Genomic DNA, 20164 nt, shown 5'->3' with positions numbered 1-20164 from the left:
AGGATGTGGGGACTGCCATGGACTAAGATGAAGAGTCAAACACTGTGGATTTTATTCTCAGCTCTGCCACAGATTTCCTGCACAACCTTAGGCCAACAGGTTAGTCTCTCTGTGGCCACTTCCTCTTTCAACTCTTATCTAAACATTAAAAGGAACAAGAAGTTTGTGGCAGCTCTATAACACAACAGATTGCTTCCAAAGAAAAATAAAACAAAAAACCCTGTGCCTTATCCCACGCCCTTCCACTCAGAAGTTGTGTCCAACATCTCCCCGGGCAGAGGCACAGTGCAGCTTCCCAGCGCAGCCACAACCTGCTCACATCCAGTACCAGCCTCTGCCAAGCCCACAGGACTGGCAGCGTCCTGCCAACAGGTTCATTGCTGCTCAGCAAGGGCAAATCCCTCACCCTGCCTCCCCAAGGGCTGGGACACATTCAAAGGGCATGGCAGGCTCTTCTGAGCTTCTGCCTTTCCCCTTTGCAGTTGTCCATAACCTCCACAGTCATCATCATTTAAGCTGTACAAACACCGCAGAACGAAAACAGTGACCTGAACATGACCTGATCCTGACCATGATTTCTAAAGCAGTTAACGTTTTTCTATCATAAATGCACAGAGGAGCTAAACTTCAAGTGACAAAATGTCCACAACTTTTGTGTAAGATTGTGGGGATTGGATACAATTAGAGAGACTATTTTTTTTGGTGCCTATACATTCTGGGCACTGGCTTCATTTCAAGGGCTATCACACAGACCTCACTCACCATGGTTTTTCATCTACAGCAACATAAGAGACCAGAAACAAGAGATAAGCTTTATCAGTTAAAGTAGTGGCACTGCTGTAGATGCAATGGTCCAGGGATATCAGCAAGACATGGCTTGCAGGGAAGTAATATCCTCTTTCAGCATACCCAGCACTGCTGGAAAAAATGAACGTGTTTTCAGACACACAAGTCCCCTGTAGGTCTGAAAAAAGAGCAGAAGCAAAACCATCTCTTTTACACAAGTGCAGAGGTCCTAGCCAGAAGCCTGCTCATTCCTCTCTAGAGTATTTACACACAGGTCTAATTGAGGAATGTCACCTTTCCAACTCTGTTTCTTATTTGTTAAAGCCACTATGACAGTTGGCATATGCTATGATGGACATGAAGGTAAGATCCTTTCAATTACATTTTCTTTGTCTTGCCATTTTATGCCCCAAGAAAAAATATAAAGTGTCAAACTTTCATGTTAATTGCACTGAAACAACTTGAATTTACTCTGATGTATAAAATCTCCCAGATTTTTCAAAGGAGACATGGTATCATATGCTTACTTGTTTTGTTCCACTTCACTAAACATACACTCTCCCTTATGCTAGATGCAAAGTTTAGCAATGGCAAATGTCAGTTTTAAATTATTTGATCTGAGAGCTACATCAGATCCTGTTGCAGCCAGGCTGTGGGGATAAAGGTGGCTAGCAAAAGAAACCACCCATACCAACACCCACACTAGTGTCTTCCTCAAAGACATAGACCAAAAAATACCCAGCACATGATTGATTGTGCCTGAAAGTGTTACGGACTCTCAGTATATCCGAACGACACAAATCCTTGCTGACTGTCTCCTCTGCCCCAACTTCTTTTCAGAGACTGAAAAATTATCTGTCACTGGACACATACTTAAGTCTAGGCTGATTAGGCTTCCCTGCAGAACTAAGCGGTTTGTTTCTAACCAATCTCCCAGGGCTGGTGCTATCTGCTGACCAACAGACTCTTCAATGCCGTGTTTTCCAAGCAGAAACAAAGAGTTCACGAGCTTGTGCTCACTCTGAAGTTTTGGATTCTTGGAAGCTATATATTACTAAGCAGTAGACCAGTGCAGAGAATTAATGAGGGCTTTGACTTTTACCCAGCTGCATGAGAGCAACCCCTGTCTTCCCAGCCAGCCCTGCTTGCCCCCTCATCCCCAAAGGAAGGGGGCAGAGGAAGGGCACTGTGGAGAGCAGGAGGAGGGAGCTCACCAGCACAGCACTCAAAGGCACAGCCAAGCTGACTCCATCTGCAAACAGCATCAAGGAGAAATGAAGATCTCCCACACAAAGAGCAAGCGTGGAACCAGCCAGCTGATTCCCACCCATGGCAAACCCAAGAGAGGAAGTGGCAGGAGGTTAGAACAAAGGTTTCCTTTATCATCTGTGGAGGCATGAGCATGGGGAACTACAGAGGCTGTGGCTATGAGGCACCCCCTTTTGCACTGGGGCCCCATGGTAACCTTTGAGCTCCATAGTCTGGGCTTGCACATACATGGACCTGCCTCATGACACACCTCACGCCCTGGTAGGGCACTTCACAGAACAAGTAAGAGGCACTTGATGCTTAGCACTTGTAGAGAAAAGAGCTCAGGAGACTGATGGGACACCCAGCTACACCTGGAGAGAGGTTATGCACCCCCCACCCCCCCAGAACAAGATGTGGTGAATCAGGAAGAACCAGTATCAGAGACAGGTAGCAAGAAGCCAAATCCAGCCAGCTCTATAGACCCTGTACATTCCAGTCTCCAGGAGAAACATTCACAGAATCTTCAGGCAGGATAACCATGAGCAGCTGGGACAATCCCTGGATTGTGGGTGGAAGCCAGCAGGTCCTCCTGCAGGGGGTCTTGTCACACCAATTAGTGATGTAGCTAACAGCACTTTGCTTCTGTACTTCAGAGGCGGGCTTGGCAGAGCAGATTCCTTACATGACCTCCAAACCCACGCGAGAGCTGCTCTATGCATTCAAGTGCCACACTCCCTCGAGGCCAGGGGCTGGGGGAAGCGAGTGCACCTTCCAGAGACAGACACACACCTTCCTCTTCCCTGCTGGCTTTACTTCCCTTGCTGGGGTGAGCAAAATCCAGCCATGCAAACAGGCTATTGCTCCTGCCTGCTGAGCAGCTTGCCCTTTCTGACAGGCATCCTTCACTCTACAAACAGAGCCATTTGAGAAGGCAGACATGTAGCTGGATGTAATTCTAATTTAGCACACATACTAAATGGCTACAGCAGGATCAAACACCATGTTTCTTTCCAAGGCTGAGTATGGTACTTCCCTGAATCCTCCTTTTTTGAGAAGTCACAGCTTTGGGGCTTTTTCTGTTGTTTTGGGGTCTGTTTTTTGAAGGAGTACCATGTGCACTACAGTAGCCCAGTCACTTATCTTGAAGCACTATGTGTGACAACCTACGCTAGGTGATTAATTATTTTAATTATATTACATTGACACACTGTGGTCTCTTATACCTAAGCTTCCCACCATGGAAGGAATCTACAGGCAATGTATTAATGAATAAAACCAAACCCAATGCATGACTGACCTGCCAGATTTGGTTTTTTTTTAAAAAACTAGAATGCTCTATGCTTACAACAACTACCTGATAATTCTTATTCAAAGAGAAACACCGAGTACAACCAAGTATGTATGTATGTACACACACAAGTAGATTTGCAAAAAAAAAAAAAAAAAGAGCAACTGTATGCCACAGCACTTGTCAGCATTTAGATTTATACATTTAGACTGATTCTTACTCTTACTGAATTACTGCCTTCTTTCCTCTAATTTCCAAAATTACTTATTAACCAGCTGTCCCCACGGTTAGTTTTGTCAGCTGTTAGACACATAAATAAACAAATTATGAAGCAAGTATGGAGAATGATTAGAAGGAATGAAAAAGCACACTAATGCATAGCGTATTCATATTCAGCTGTCATGCACCCCATCTATTCCTTTAATGGTTCTTTCTTCTCACTTCTCTTTGCTGACATTTACATTTAAAGGTGCAGCATCTTTCAATTTTCATTTTGAACGAATGTTCCTTGTAATGAGAAACATAGGCTAGAAAGCATGTTTTTCTGAAATGAAATGCAGTGAAAAGGTAATTTTAATGAAGAGAAATGAGAAAACTGGAGAACAGTAAATCGCTTTGCAATCTGAATTAATGCCGATTTGGAAAAGGCTCAACCGAGGAAGAAGATGTAAGACTTTTGGCAATGCGAATTCTAATTATTTCAAGTCTTGGCAGTAATTTTATCAAATAGTAGCAATTTCATTAAAAGGTGCACTGGTAATCATCTACATAAGGCCTCCAGAGGGGAAAATATACCAATAATTGCATAATTATGTTATCACTGCTCTTATGATGGACCACATTAAATACCACAAAGAGGAACACTGCTTTTTACTTTCTCTAGATATTTAGTTCAGTACATTTTCCTAGAAGATTACAGCAATAAACAAGACTTTCAGATTAACATGTTCACCAAATTTTGCAGAAAAGACACAGCTATCTTTTATGTCCATAATACTTTGTATTCTCTTTTCCTTCACTGAAAGAACTGACAAATTAATGAGAAAAAATCTGGGTTTAGTAATAAGATAGAGTATTTATATAGTTGTATTACCAAAACAGAAGTCATTGCATCATGTCATGCAGGCACATGGCACAGGATCCATTTAAGAGGCAGGTTTTAGGATATTTCCACGTTTGTCCATATAAATTAAGTGTACCTATTCAGAAATTTTTGATAAGCCTGAAAGAAGTTAGATTTCCCTTATCTAAATAACACTTAAACTTTTATATTAAGATGTTGGTAAAAAAATATTGTAAAAGCATTGTTTTGCAGACAATACTAAATCTAGTAAGTTGGTTTTTAGTAAGGTACCCAGGATATTAAATAAGTATCTTTGCTGTGACTAGGACAGTTTCGGGGGGAGTCATTGGCACATTTTTCAGAACACCTCAGGTGAAAAATTTCACCTCAGACAATCACACCAACACTCAGTAACATCTGTCACTGATGTTGTCTTAGATAGAAGTGCTTTTAATACAGAGACTTGGATATATTTCTGAAAATTCAGCTTCATTTCCTCAGTCTTCTGGCAATTCGATAAATAACTCTCCAATATCACTAAAGTCCAACTTGTAGTTTTTGCTTTTAAACTGTACTTTATTTTCTAGTTTACTTATAAGCCTTATCACAAATTGCATATATACAGGTAGCTGCTTACTGAAAAAGTAGTCCTTCTTCCTGCTCCAGGAAAGATACACAGAGGACAACTTAATGTGAGTGCAGCCTGAGTGCCTGCTTAAACAGGGAATCCCATTTCAGCATCTCTTCTGAATAGATCTAGCTTGTAGGAGGAGACCAGAAACACAGGGCTTACCTCTGCTCCTTCCATTTGACCTCTTTTATTGTGCTGCATACCTCAAATCCTAGGTATGATAACATTAATATTACTGCAAAGTCAGCAATTTTATGTATAATACCTGGAAGTCAGACATGCTATGGAATAGGAAACTTTAACAGCTTGTGTTAAAATGAACACAACTGGGAGGAAGCTTTTATTTTGTGGAAGATAACATAATTTCTTTTCCAAGTATAAAAGTTATGCTCACCCAGGCACAGAGTGCCCTTCCACGATATAGACAACTGCAAACAAGCACCAAAAGTGAGGAAGAGAATCAGCCAGCCACTGAGCAGCAAAAAATGAGTGCCCCAGGATCAGGTATTAGCACAGAATTGTATATAAGGCATACAAACAGAACCATTTCAGGTAAAAATACCCCATTAAGCTGCCTATTTAATTTAATATAACATGAAAAAGTAAAACCACGGCATTTTTATAATGTACATTTTCCTTTTAAAAGGTAAAAATACTCAACAGTGATTTTGAAAATACAACAACATAAATTTAAACTTACAGCTCCTCTAATCATTAAAAAAATAAAAGCAAAAATTTATTCAAGCTGTAAATTTGCTGTCAACATTTTAAAGATAATATAACTACTGGATTCATCAAAGTCAGCCCCTGAGCACCTTCAGGCAGGTTGTGCTGCAGCAATAAACCAGCCTTTGGCATGTGGAACTCCTAGCAGGTGCAGAGAAAATATTTTCTTTATTTCAGTTCATTCAGTACAACTCAATTAAGCAACTGGTCCATTCAAAGAGGAGCTACTGATCTGGGGCTGAAAAAAGCCATGAATGTTTCTTTCCATTGCTATTCTAAGAATAAGGAGAGAATGACATTGACTAGTTCTAAAATTTTTGTAGCATAGTGATTAGAAGCCACCAGTTTTGACTACAGATAGGCCTTTCAGGCATTAATTATTTTTTTCAAAACATTTCTCAATGAGTTTTTTCTTCTGAATTGGCTGGCTTCTATGTGGTGCTATTTTTTATCTAACGGAAGAACATTTCAGAATTCTTGTTTCAATCATTGTAATCGATGCAAATCATCAGTAAAAATCAATTATCTAATACAAGAAATGTCAACATTTTCTATTTTCATACTAAAACATACACATGAAGAATCAGGATCAGTGTATATATAACAAGCTACATAATTGCTTAAATACAGGCACAGTGATTAATCAAAGTAAGAATAACATTAACTGCAAAGGCTATATTTAATTAAAACTCTATCTCAATGGTAATAAAGGAGGTTAAACCTTTCTTTGCCAAATGATTAAGTACAAATGCAAAACAGTTAAAATGAGGCTTACTGTTGGCTGATTTAAATCATGATTAAAATCAGATTTACAATGCTTTGAATCAAATTGAAGCACATAGTACAGGGGGAGGTGACCATTTTATTGAACCTGGAAACACTGCATTTCTCATCTGCAGTCAGATGTCAGTTTTACACATCATATCTGGAAGAAATGCAAACATGTCTGAGAGGGCTGAGAAGAGCAGGAGGAGAAGGAGTTACAAAAGACCCTCCAAAAGAAAATGTCTGAAAAGATTTATCGTAGAAAAGAGAAGCCGAAGGGTTTATATTATTGATGCGTAAAATGTCATTATAAAAAGGATAGTGACAAGTAGTTCATATATCCAAAAGACCAGGAGAATAAAAGAATGGAATTAGGCAACCAGCAAGGGAGATTAGGTATCAGAAGAAGCTTTTGAACTTTAATAACTATTTACTAGAAAAAACAGGTGGTAAGAGTCTGTAGCACTAATCTGCCTTAGAGCAGGTTAGAAGGAAATTCTGTGTGGGGAGATCTGCTCCACCTGACTACAAGGAAGAGCTGAGGACAGACCAGATCTCTGCAGGTCTCCTCCAGCCTTACTCATAGAGTTCTATGGGAGCTTCCTAAGACTTGCCATGTCTCCTAAAAACCCAGCTGCAGGAAGAAGAGGAATGCATGAAAAAGTCAGATTTGAGGCAGCAAAGAATGAAGTTTCCAGTCCTGAAGCCTGCAACATGTGACATCCAGTGCAGCCATTAACTCCTAAACAAAAAACAGATTAAGTAAGAGAGCCAAGTGCAAGTTTTAGATCTCATGATACCTGTCAGCAGGAATCTGGTTAGCTCTGAATGCCCTAGGTATGCGATCACCCAAAACGTTTCTATTACACAGCTCACTGGGATTTTCCACCCTTTCAAAGCATGCAGGCTCTGAATGACAGGTTATAATCAGCCAAGCTTGATTTCTTTTTCCTGTGTGGCTTTTGCACAATGCCTTTCTGTAAAGCAAATCCACTCCAGCCTTCTCTTCTCCAGCCTGAACAGCCTGTCTCCGAGCATCTCTCAGCCTGTCTTCACAGAAGACTTGCTCCAGCTCTCTGGTCCCTCATGAGGAGCACTGCCTAGCATAACACAGCGACTGACAGGAAATGACAGGAGACTAACCTGGCATTTGCCATGCTTCCAAAGATCCTGTAAGAGGTGCATCTCTCTGATTTTCACATTTGCCTGCCACAGTTTTCATCTCTTCTTAACTTAAATCAGCCCATGCATCCTCTTTATCACTTAAGATTTACAACTGCCAGTGCCTAGTTGACCGGAGAATTCTTCTCCATATCAGATATTTGATTGTGTTACGTGATTACAGATTCAACTGCCAAGATGACATTTAAAATTATACACATTGAATGCAGTCAGCTCCCCTGGTGACAAAAAACCCTGTAGCTCCTAATGTTACCCAGTGATGCTTCATTTTAGTTCAATTTCCAGAAATGATCCCTATGGAGCAGCCCAGAAGTTGCATAGCATGGTAGCAACATTAGAAATTTTTCTGTTATTTACATATCTCCTTGCTGATAAAGTCAAGAGCCTAACACGCTGTAAAAAAAAAATCTTTTGCAACATGAAAAATATCATTAAAAATCCATTAAATCTGAAAACCTGTGTTTTCAGAATAAATCAATATAATCCCCAAGAGGAAATCCACTGAGAAAATAACATTTACTGAGCTTTCTAATTGGTATCCATAGAAAACAGGAGTCACATTCTCCCCTCAAACACAGATGTTTACACTCTCCTTATGCTTTTATCACTAACGGCAGCAATCTTGGCCAGTGGACAAACAATACACTTCAGTTGTCATTAGGTTTGGCAGCCAGCCAATGAGACCACTCACACGCGTAAAATTACGTTCATTTATGACTGTTTGCAGGATTCTTTGTCAAATAGGGTCCTACTGGAACAAAAACTTCTAGTTTCCTAAAAGTCACTGAAACAGACAAGAACAATACTATATAATACAGTAATATAGAAGAATACTCGTCATTTTAAAATTCCTTTTATGTCAAGTTCTCATAATTTGTGTGTGCATTCTCTTCAAATTGTTTTGAATAAATGACCAAAGATGTAACACACTCTCCTTAGACACCACAGCATCAGCTCTTCTCTCCCTCCTGAAGTTACAATGAATACCTTAGGCTCGGTTACAGCTGAGAAGCCCCAGCTAGGGAAGCTGAGTTTCTAAGGGACAGAAACATCTGCAACTTGTTTCTTGTGCATGGGAACAGTCAGAAAGACATTCAGAAAGGTAAAGTTATGTACTTAAAGTGAGAGGGTACTTAAAGTAAATGCAATGCATTAGGATATCAGACCTCATTTCCTCTAGCCATTCTCTAAACAGCTGAAAGAGACTTAAGGAAATGAGTCAAAATCCTGGAAGATGTTTGTATTAGATGAAAAAGAAAACAACATCTGTAAAATCATGTGTCACATCCATAGAGCAAGACAATGTGTAACACTTGATCTCTGCAATGGTATTCATCTTCATTCATCTTTGTGGACAGGGAAAAAAAAAGCTGAAAAGTGGCTTAACCTTGAGCAATTACTGCCTCTCTTCTACAAGACTGATATGAGATTATATCAGTCATTGTGTATTGCAGATAAACATATATGTTGTTGAAACTCTTTGATGCTGCATGGTTCTTGTTTTATCCAGAATTTGTTGTTCCTTACCTTCAGATTCCATCAGACTGTTTACTGTTCAGACTAGAAAGCAGCTTTCCTTCAAATTACGAATGCCTACTATTTGATATTTAGTTTGACAGCTCCAGATATTCCTTAAAAATCTTTCTAATAGCTTGCAGTAATGACAAATTATAGTTCAGAAAGAAATCCAAATACTATAGCGATATCATCAGTCCTTCAGAACAGACCAGAGATCGAAAATGACAAGCTTCACTAGGAGAGCCTCCTATGGACTGGAATAGGACTCAGATGTTTCCCCCAAGACCTGTCCTAGCTCATGTTTACATGTGCTAAAGACATATCCCTTCCATTTCCACCTGTATCCTGGTGCAGCATGTCCCTTCTGGAGATGACTCAGGATCCTTTGCTTAATTCAGGCACCTGCAAAGAAGTGTTACTGTTTGGACAATCACGAGGAGAGCCGGAGTGAGATGGAAAACCCACAGAGTGCCAATACAACCCAACAGTACTACAGCTGCAGTCATCTGTCGACAAGAGGCTCTCTCTGGCAAAATAAGTACATGGAAATGCCTTCAGTCTCTGTGAATGGTATTTAAACAGGATGTAAATGGGAGTCTCACTTCTTGCCAAATTTGTCACATTCTTTATTATAAAGCCCAAACAAAAATCACTCATGCACTTGCAGGGAAAAGGTTCCCAGTGGCGGTGCAAGGAAAAAGATTTGAATATTGAGCAATATTTGACATTTCCATTCTGCTCCCAGCAGTGACCTTAGGCTACATTTCTTCACAGGAGACCCTGCACTGCCACAGGGGAGGGAGGAAAAGGAGAAGGAGAGAGCAGAGATGGAAATGGGAGTAGGGAGAGCAGGATACTCAGATGGCTTAAGGGGGGGGGTCAAGCCAGTGACTGAATGACAGCAATCAAAATCCTCATCAAATTCAATCTTCCTCCTTCAAGCTTCCTCCCTCACGGCTGATAGGTAACAGAGAGCATCATGAAAACAGACATTCTTCCCTCTGGGCACAGGGAGAGTCTCCTATTACTCTGCAGCTGATTGGGAAAAAAAAAATGTTGCATTGATGGATGGATGCTGAAAGGAGCCATGTCCAGTCTTCCATGACCACAGGATGGAAATGCAAGGCACCCTCACAGAGTACTGGATGGTGGGGGACAAATCAAGCCTTGAGGGGAGGACAGGAGGAGAAAAGATTGTTCCAGAATACTGCATCAAAATGAGGACAAGGCAAGTCCCAAATGAAAGGAAGTATGGAAGCATGTCAGTTTGCAAGAAAAACAAAAATTAGGAAGGGACTATGGACAGAAAAGATGAATGGTTTACCCTTTGAGAAGCTACATTAAGCTGTTTTCTACATCCTCCTTCCCAGTTTCCAACCAAAGGAAGAAGCTCTTGACCAACAGCCAAAAAAAGATACTTATTATAAACCTGTACACTGATAAACAGGATAGGTCTCAACAGGGAGATCATCCCAGCCAAGTGTCTACACTGAGGCAAAACCAAAAGTAGCACAGGGTCAAACTAGCTCTGGAGCAATCCAGAATAGCACATCAGTTCTGTCCTGTCACTTCTGATGTTCCTATGCTGCTGCCAGGACTTGAACCATCACACTGATACCTCGTCCAGCACCACAAAACTAGCCCAGAATACTCCTACATCTGTGTGATGCACAGATGATGCACATACATACCCAAGGACAGCTGTCTTTTGCAGTAGCGAGTGATTTCTTACAACATGGTGTGGTTTCATTCACACAAGTTTTTGTCTGGTGTGTCCCTGAAGTCTCCCCCAAGTAAGTGTATAAACCCAGAACGAGAAGGAGGATCATCAGAAAGGTTCCCTCCTTGCTTCTCCAGTACTCTGGAAATTGCACCTCTGCCTTCCAGGACATGCTGCCAGTGTGATCTGTTTCCCAAGCCTTCCTTAAGGACAGTCTAACTATATGATGAAGGGTAACCTTAAAGTGCAGGCAAGAAATTCACGAAGTAAAGAAAGTTGGCAGGTATCAATCATGTCAACATTTTAAAAATTTCTTTCTAGTAATTAACTCATTGGTAGGAGACTTTTCCACTCCGGTGGCCAGAGCATTTTGCAGCCTTATGTGGGTACTTCTACATAGGAAAGCCCAAGTTGCCAGATACCACACTTACTCAGATTACCAATAAACAAAAGGCAGCAAACACAAAAAGTTACCTAAACAAAACCATTAAGGCATCCTGAACTGTTTTACAATGAAGTGCCAATTGTCACTACTGTTGGTTTCTGGTGTTTCAGCGGCGCATGGGGGAACCCTCCCCGTGTGTGTCACACAGGGTGCTCTGCAAGGCTCCTCTCTGGTGGTGGCAGCAGACGTCAAACACCTATCGCTGTGCATCGCTCCCTGGATCCTCAGCTCGTTCTTAGGTAAGCGGCGAAAGAACCTTTCACATTATCTCCTTTCAGACTTCAGTGCCCAGAGCTAAATTCCTCCCAGGTCTAGCAGCGACCTCCTTCCAGCACCTTCCCCTGGACACCCCAAACGCCTCCTAAGCCTACAAACCATGAAAGGAGATGCACGGCGGCTCTGAAAGCCATCTGCGAAGTTGCCCAGCTCCGCAGCCAGATGCAGTATTTAAAACCGTTAGACCTGTGCTCCAGGGCTGTGAGGTCAAGCAAATAAAGTCCCTTTTTAGAAAGGAATGGAAAGGAACCTACCCACCAAAGTTTTTGCACCAGCTGACCCCCCCAAGGCCTGAAAGGCACCCACCGCCCTCCTCTTCACCGCAAAGGTCCGTCAGTGCCGGAGCAGACCAGCCCTGATGCCCTGTCCCGCGGCGAGCCCTGCACCCGGGGCACCTGCCCGCCGGCGGGCGCAGAGGGCACCGAGCCCACCTGCCCCTCCGGGGAGGCTGCACCCCGCTGCACGGCGCTGGACACCTGACGCCGGCCGCTCGTTCCTGCCCATTGTTCAACGAGCACTTAACCGCGGGGACATTTTGTCCTGATCCCCGGACAGTTTATTGTCAAAACAGCGCGGCCGGGGAGGCGGAGGGGGGTGGAGGGGTTCCCTGCAGGTCTCTCTCCCAGCCCCGGATAGCCGCGCACGGCAAACAAAGGACTTTATTTCCCCCGGCGGGGCGTCCCACAAGGGCAGCGCAGGGCGATGCCGGGCACACCACGGGCTGCCGCCCGACCCCCGGCGCGGCGCTGCCCCGTGGAAGGGGCCGCCAGCGCCGAAGTTTTCCCCGCCGCCGCCCGTGCAAGCCCCGGCCCCGCGGGGCTCCGCGCCCGCCCGCGCCCGCGGCTCCCACCTGCGGGTAAGAGGCTCAGCAGCAGCAGCAGCAGCAGCAGCAGCAGCACAGCGTGCGCCAGCTCCCGGGCGAGGATCGCGCCCTCCATCGCGGCGCGGCTGCCGCTCGCACCGCCCGGCGCGGAGATGCCCGAGCCCCCGCGGGAGGGAGCGGAGTAGAGCCGGCCCCGCCCCGCGCCCGCGCCGCGCCCCCGCCCCGCCGCCGCGGGGATGGGCGCAGGTGAGGCGCTCCCCCGCCCCCGGGGAAGGACGGCGCTCCGGGCTGCCGCCTCTGGGCTCACCGTAGAGCCCCTAAACAGAATGGTTTAAGGAAAGAGGACAGAGCCCAGTGGCTGAGTGTGCGCACAGTGCTGCCGTGAGGGAGAGCTCGGCATTCTGCCATGCCGAGCACCCGCGGGATCGGGGCCGCGGGGCTGCGTAAACCCAAGTGGAACGTGGACCGGAGAAAGGTGGGGGGAAGCGGCCGGGCTGGGCACGGGAGCTGGAAACGGAGAGAGCGTCTCTTAAAGGGCAGGTACAAAGCCGATTGCCTAGCTTTGAAATCCTCGCTGATCGCTCCTGGAGGTGTTACAAGCAGATTCCGGAGACGCCAAAGGTATCGCCTCCGCCCTGGCTCGCACTGCTGACATCGACTCAGCCCCCTGTGAGCCACCACCTATTAAGGGCCAGTGCACCTCGAGTGAGACTTCAAAGTGTGTGCTGTGGCACAAAGCGAAGACTTGAAAGAAGTGGCTGATTTGGTATGGAAACGAGAAAACTGATAGGGAGCTTAAACGTGGAAAGGGTCCTTAAGAAAAGGATGCTGAGCGATTGTTTTCCATGTTCCTAAAGGGCAAAATAAAAAGTTATCCATTTAGTTCTCGGGGGGAAAAATCTCTTAAATGTAAGGAAGGCAATTGCAAAGAGCAAGGAGGATTTAGACTACAAATGCATTGCGAAAAGGGGTTGTGGAATCCCACAGAGGGAGTTTTTTAAGCACCGGCGAGACCACTGACGAGGATCTGGGAGCACTCGCTCCTGTAGCTGCAGAACTGGAGTGGAGCTGCTCTGCAGGCAGAAATAACACAAACTACACAAATGCCTAGCTTTAACGCCGCTTTAGCAGTCCGTGTCACACACTGTTGAGGTGGAAGAAAGGTATAGAGGTGACCCAGGCAAAGGAGTCATGCATGCATTCACCAGCCATGCTCTGCCCAAGGTAGCCACAGGCAGCACCTGAACAGGCAGGTGGGCAAAGGACACACGGACTGTCAGAAAACCCATAACAATACTTCTGGATGTACAGGAAGATGTAGAGGACACAGGGCAAAACTTTCACCCCTGCAAAAGCATAAATGTAGACTTCTTGAAATGTGTTGGTACAGATCAGAAAAATTATTGAAGGTAAAATATTCTTATTTTTTTTCCTTCATCTTCCTTTCTTTTTCACTCCTGTCAGATTTTTTCACAAGGTTAATAGCGCTGTCCCACATGGTCCAGCATGAGATGAAAGTCTTGTCTTACATGTTTAAAATGGCTCTATCCATTTCTTTACTCTCTTTCATCTCTGACAGCCAGTCTCTTTTGATAGGTGAATCCTTCCTCTGCTGCAAAATGGAATACTTTTTGTTAGCACACCAACAATTTCAAAATCAAATAATGTTTTAAAATCCTATGTCTTACTAGGTGCTAGCCTCATCAAATTAATCTTAGGGAGGAAAAATTTACTGAAATACTTAATTTATCAGTGTCCCCCCCCATTTTCCAGGTGTCTCTGGATTTTGTTTCTGTAGGAGCTGGAATTTTTTAATGTAAACACTTGGAGCATTTAATTTCTTAAAGATGCAAAGGCAGGGCACTGTATACTGTAAGAGGTTTTCAGTAAAGCATTATCAAGGAACATGTGATGTTGTTATTGTGGCAGGTTTTTCCCTGTTCTCCTTGATTAGGGCTCCGTCAGTTAGTGGCCTGCCTTTAGGTCCTGCACATCCCTGATCACATGAATCTGAACTCCGCGTGGCTCTGCATCATATGCCTCGTTTTCATGAACATTAGCTCAATGTTAGATCTCAAAATCAAAGTGGCAACAGTATTCTCCACATGCTTTGACTGACTATAAATAGCAACAGTAAGTGGGAAACAAAGGTGAATTGCTTTTAACCTTGCCCCTTCATTTATTTTTAATAATTAAAATGATAAATGCAGTTGCCCTTTCCAGTGTATTGCTCTGAATGCTCTAAGTTCTGTCGTCTATATCCTGTTTGCATTACAGAAGCTAAAGAAAGTTGCTTAAGCAGTGGAGGTTTCTCTTAGGTCTTTTTCCTACCTTTGTCCAAAATATGTCAGCATAATTTGGAAAGGTTTTTCTTTGGCTTTGCAGCCAGCCTCACATGTTCCTCTCTTCAGCTGTCACTGTGGTGCTGTGGCAGTACGTTAGGACAGGTAATGCCACCTCTCCTCATCATCTGCTGGAGACAATTTGCAGTAGGTTGACATTCAGGAGAGTGTGGAATGAAGAGAGAGATCTACAGCCTTTGAACATGATACAGATTTGGAGATAAGAGTGATAAGCTTGGAGAAATAAGTGAAATTATATTTTAAAAGTTCACTTCAGCTTGAAAGCCTGAAAGTGATTTAAAATTTGTGGGCGAGCTCCTTTGAAAAGTCAATTCAAAATATTTCTTTTAGATATCCATGGGAATGCTTGATGAAGTAAATATTGAATAGGTCAATAATATTGGTAAGATTAAACTAATGTCATCAAAAAACTGCTGCTCTAATGAAGGGCTTGTCATTTCTGTATCTGAATGGAAATGCATTTAGAAATGAGCAAGTTTGATGGTTTAAAACAATTTATTTGTCAGAGCAATGAAAACCTTTTTTACAGCATAAACAATCTTAGAATCTTTTTATCTATGACAAAATATATCTATTGAGAAGAGAAGAAATACTCTTCTGATACAGCCAATCAGTGCTGGCCAGAATCCTTCCTGATAGCCCACGATAACAACTTTTTCTATAAGGCTGTAGTTTCCTTTTCCTAAATTGCAGATTGACAGACTTTAGGCTGGAACATGGCTCTTTCATATAACCCGGCAACCCCAGCAAACGAGACAGCTCCAGAATTAACTCCTCTGTGATTCCTGAAGGCTTTGAGAAATTACGAGAGTTCGAAACACGTATTGATTTACCAATGTTGTGGTAAAACCTATCTAATCACAGGCATAAAAGTTTGTTAAGCTTTTAAAAAGTAAAAAGTGCTTAAATTTCTGCCTTGTGCCTTCATCTAAAACATAATTTCTGAAGAGTGAGTTAGGAATGTCATATGACCACTGTGCAAAAATATATACTCAGCACTCTGCAGTATCTTGATCCAAATTGACTAAACTGTAGCTGTGAATTTTCTCAGCCTCTTGTTTTATTAATTTAAAAAAAAAAAAAAGTGTGTTAAGTCTGCTGGTCTAAACTGTTGGTACAGGAGGGTATAATCCAGCTGGACCTGTTTTCTAGAAACTTTAAGATTTTGGGACATCCCATTTGATTTTTTAAATTAATCTCTAATCTTCTGCTCTCCATGCTGACATGTCAGGGTGGGTAAGTGGAGAAAACTGGTAGTATTTGATAGGCACATGTCTTAAGACTTCATCTGTAGATGGCAGGATTATAATGTCTTCAACCAGTTTAACTGATGAAACATCTGTTATTTTTAGAGAGATGACACTAAAATAAATTCAGATAAAGTGGACTCCTTTATCTCATTCGCCCTGGAATATGAATCTTCAAACTAAATCCATTCAGTATTACTAAAGTGAGAGGTGCATCTTATTCCCTTTTAATCCAATTGTGGAGAATTCTCACTAAATCCCATTGTGCCTGTGATCTTAAACCAGCATTGCCATCCTAGTTAATTAAAGATTTTTTTCCAGCATTGAATGTCAATGAGAGCCTAGATATAGTCATCACTGAAGCTTGAAATATATGCTGGTTTTGAAGACATCTTGTATTATCACATGCATAGCACACTATTGTAAACACTGTTTTATCAGTCTAAGCTTGAGTGGAATATAAAGGCTCTAATCTTCTTGATAGTATATTTTTGTTAGTTTATAGCCTGCAATCTTACTAAGAAAAGAGATTTGTCTTTATGAACTGCCAAGTGTAGATCTTGCCTTTATCACTTGCAGCTTTATTTGCACAGGCCACTGTTGAGAATTGACTACGTGCAGCAACCTAGGTCTTTTCAAGTGTTGTTTTGTCTTACTTAATTTTGTTGCTGGGTTGTTGTTGGGTTTTTTTTTCCATGAGTTGAGCATATGAAAATAATTGTGGGAGAAACAGCTGATGTGGCTTCCTCAAATGCATTCTCCTTTCCCAGCTTGCTGCCTTACCCGTTCTTCCCTGGCCTTCACATATACAGCAGCTTTGGGCTGCAGACCCAGAGAGCCTTGTCCTTGCCTTCTCTGCATGCTCCCCACAGGATATTAATGTCTTGGCTGCTGAAACCATATCCAGCCTCTGAATCTCGTGACAAGAACTAACTTTGCTTTGCAGTTCATAAAGAGTCCTTCTGTGTTTTCTTACAGTGCTTTGCCATATATGCAATCTAAATAAATGGCTAGAGAGAGGCTTGTCAGGCATTTTTCTCTGAGGTGATTAAAGCCACATGAGATCCAGTTGACTGCTTTGACATATTTGCTAAATTGCACTATTTTGCTTATAAATCCGGGGATCAGATGAGAAGAGAACTAAAACAAAAGCAAAGGAACTGCCTTGATTGAGATAATATATGTCAAAAGCATGATGTGGAGAAGAGGGTATTTCTCATGCCTATGTTCCCTGAATAGATGAACTAAAAAGCTTCGATTTTTATCATGTCTTGTTTGTCACCTTGCCTGTCAAAGTGTCTTTCTTTAACATATTTTAATTTAGCATTCTTTAGGTGTATCATAAATTGCTTGGCTCATTTTTAGGTTTGCAAAGTATCTTCAAGGCTCTTTCGGTACCATTTTGTTTATGGCTCTGTGCAAGTTAGAAGAAATGTGTCAGTTCCCCCATATTCAGCTTTAAAATTTGTTACTAACTCGGGTTGTACTTTATGGGCAAGCAGCCTGTTTTGACTTCCCCTGTTAGTGCTACTCTCACATGTCTGTTGTGGAGCCTTCAGCCTTTGTCAGAAGAGCATCATATGAGCCTCCTGCTCTATCCTCATCCCATCTGCAGGGCCTGCTCTGCCCGTCTGCTTGTACAAAGCAAGGTAGATTTGTCACAACGCTACCACCTTGTCTGGAACAAGGATATCAGTGTTTGGCCTTAAAAGCAGCTGGTATTTACTTAAAAGAAGACTGTTCCTGGAGTAGTAAACAGACTTGACATGTGACCCATTTACTATTTTTCATAGAAGGACCCAGAAGCCTGGTCTTCTTGGCTGCCTCTCCACAAAGCTTGTCTCAGTTTCTGCTCAGTTTTGTTCAATTCCCAGGATGACGAGGGGTAGCTGAACTAATTAGAGAGCAAGACACTTACTAGTTAGCACCTCCGTCTTTGGGAGGGTAACTCCTGTCGTGAAAGCTAGCCTTGCAGCTTGCTACAGATGGGTGAAGCATCCACAGAGCTACCTTTGTCTCTCACTTCTGCACCTGCAAGCTTTTTGAGTAATCCCTATTAAATTAAAATACTGTAAATGCTGTTGCCCCTCTCTCTGGAGTAGGTGACCCTTACCAAGGCAGTGCTGTGGTGTCTTCGGGGACCACACAGCAGGTACGTATGTATTTAGGCTTTCATTACTATCTGGCTTCACAGAGACTTGGTAACCAAAAGTCTCTAAGAGATTATTTTCCTATCAGTCTTACTCCATTTTCCTACAGCTATCTTGTACTGTCAGAGGCTTTGAGGTCTTTTTATTTTTTTTCCAGCTCTGTGTATTTGTGAATGCAGTATATATTATAAACCCCATGCCACAATGTTGGTAGGCATACACAACACTGAAAGAGTTAAGGGCTGTCAAAAATGCCTCTTCATTAAGAGGATCGTGTCCATCACATTTATCATCCAGTCCTTCTCTTTTTTCACCTGTAGAAGGTTTCTCAGTCCTTTTGATAAGAGTTTTCAAAATGGGATGGTGCAATGAGATGGAAATTTCAGTCAGCAGCCCATTATGTAGCATAAGTGAGCTTTTGCAGACGCTTTGCTCCACAATGAAAGCTTGCTGCCCAGCACCTGGAAAGGCCTGCACCAAGGGGTTGCACCTTGATAAATTTGCATTTTGATGACTTAGTTTGTCTGGATAGCCAGAAGGAAAAGAACAGTTAGTGAAGATGCTCAGCAGTAAAAATGGTATTTGTCCTTGTGAGACAGGTATTGTAAAACCTGATGTTCCTAATGAAATCATCTAGATTTAGAAGGCTTGTGAATTTGGATATTCTGTTAAATAGGATGGCTACTCATCATTTTTTCTCCCCCTTTTCTGAGTTTAAGGATATTTACTAGGGTCATATCAATTCAGTATGCTCAAATTCAGACAAATGAGTTTCAGGATATGCTTTCTGTGATCCTTTTCCTATTTTATCTCAGTTCTTTTAGGGAGTTGATTTTAAAATGATGATCACTTAGGTGTGCAATTTATCTAGATGTTTCTAAACATTTTTCCCTATAAATCTGTCTGATATGCAATATAAACAACTGCATTAGTGTAAAAAAATTCTAAAGATCCTATCTGTTTTTGTCAGGGTATGTTAAGTTGGTTCCCTCTGCTTGGTTTCCTTTCTGCTTCTGAATTCGAGAGCACTGCTGGAAAACCCCTGATCCCAGTTGTGGACACCACGCCAGGCTACAAATTGTGTACAGGTTCCCACACTCACCTACTAGGAGGTGACCTCCAGCATCTGTACCAAGCTGTATTTTCAGAGCTCTCCAGTTTTTTGTACCTGCAGTGGAAAAGCCATGATTTCACTTTTGCCTGATATAAATTTTACAGATATTTATATCTGAAAGTCAGGGTACCTAATTAACTGCCTCTACAGCCATCCCCTGCTGAAAGGCAGCTGCCTTTGAGGAGGGAGCTGTTGTCACCTGGCAGCACACAGCACTGATTTAGAACCCAAAAGTGCCCAACTAAAATGGAGATTATGGATTCTTTAGGGTTCAGGTGGAAATTACAGAGCATCCCTTTGCCATCTGCTCCTTGTTGGAAATAATGCAAATGTAAATGTCAGCTTGGCATCCTATGAGCCCTTTACCCCTCCAGGCCTTTCTTGCTGAGGGGAGGTGCATCCACTGGGACTGGGACTGGGTTTTCACAGCTGATAGCGTGGTTTCTGTGTCTGTGTCCATCCCAAACTACTCCTGTGTCATTCAGGCCTGTGTTTGTTACATTAGTTTGTGAGACACTGGCCATGAAGTAGGCTTAGGAAATTCCTGACCCTTCTTGCCCTATTTCTGTCCCCTTTTGAGGCACTTTAACTTGCTAGCTCTTTGTTTTGCTGTCACAGATATTTTGAGGAACCACAGAAAAGGCTACTTTTCACTCTAATGTAGTTTGTGATCTGGTTTACTGTGTGGCTTTGTGAGCAAGTCTGCTGCCAAAGTGAGGGAGGAAAAGCAGTGAGAAGAAAATTACACTGGCTTGTTGCTAAAGGTAGCATCTCATACAAGCAAACACTTTTTTTTCTACTGGAGCCAAAATACCA

The 20164-nt window shown here is 42.6% G+C and overlaps 1 protein-coding gene across 1 annotated transcript in view; it reads right to left on the bottom strand.

Annotated features, from left to right (window-relative positions):
• KIT (KIT proto-oncogene, receptor tyrosine kinase) overlaps window positions 1-7667 on the bottom strand; it is a 50270-nt gene extending 42603 nt beyond the window's left edge. The window contains exon 1 of the mRNA XM_068189194.1: window positions 7654-7667. Within this exon, the coding sequence (XP_068045295.1) occupies window positions 7654-7667 (14 nt within the window). The remainder of the gene's footprint in view (window positions 1-7653) is intronic.
• Window positions 7668-20164: the final 12497 nt, after the last annotated feature.

This window comes from Anomalospiza imberbis, chromosome 4 (genome assembly GCF_031753505.1).
Source record: "Anomalospiza imberbis isolate Cuckoo-Finch-1a 21T00152 chromosome 4, ASM3175350v1, whole genome shotgun sequence".
NCBI lineage: Eukaryota > Metazoa > Chordata > Aves > Passeriformes > Viduidae > Anomalospiza > Anomalospiza imberbis.
The sequence above is the reverse complement of the archived record's forward strand: the minus strand, read 5'-3'. Positions and strand labels throughout refer to the sequence as shown.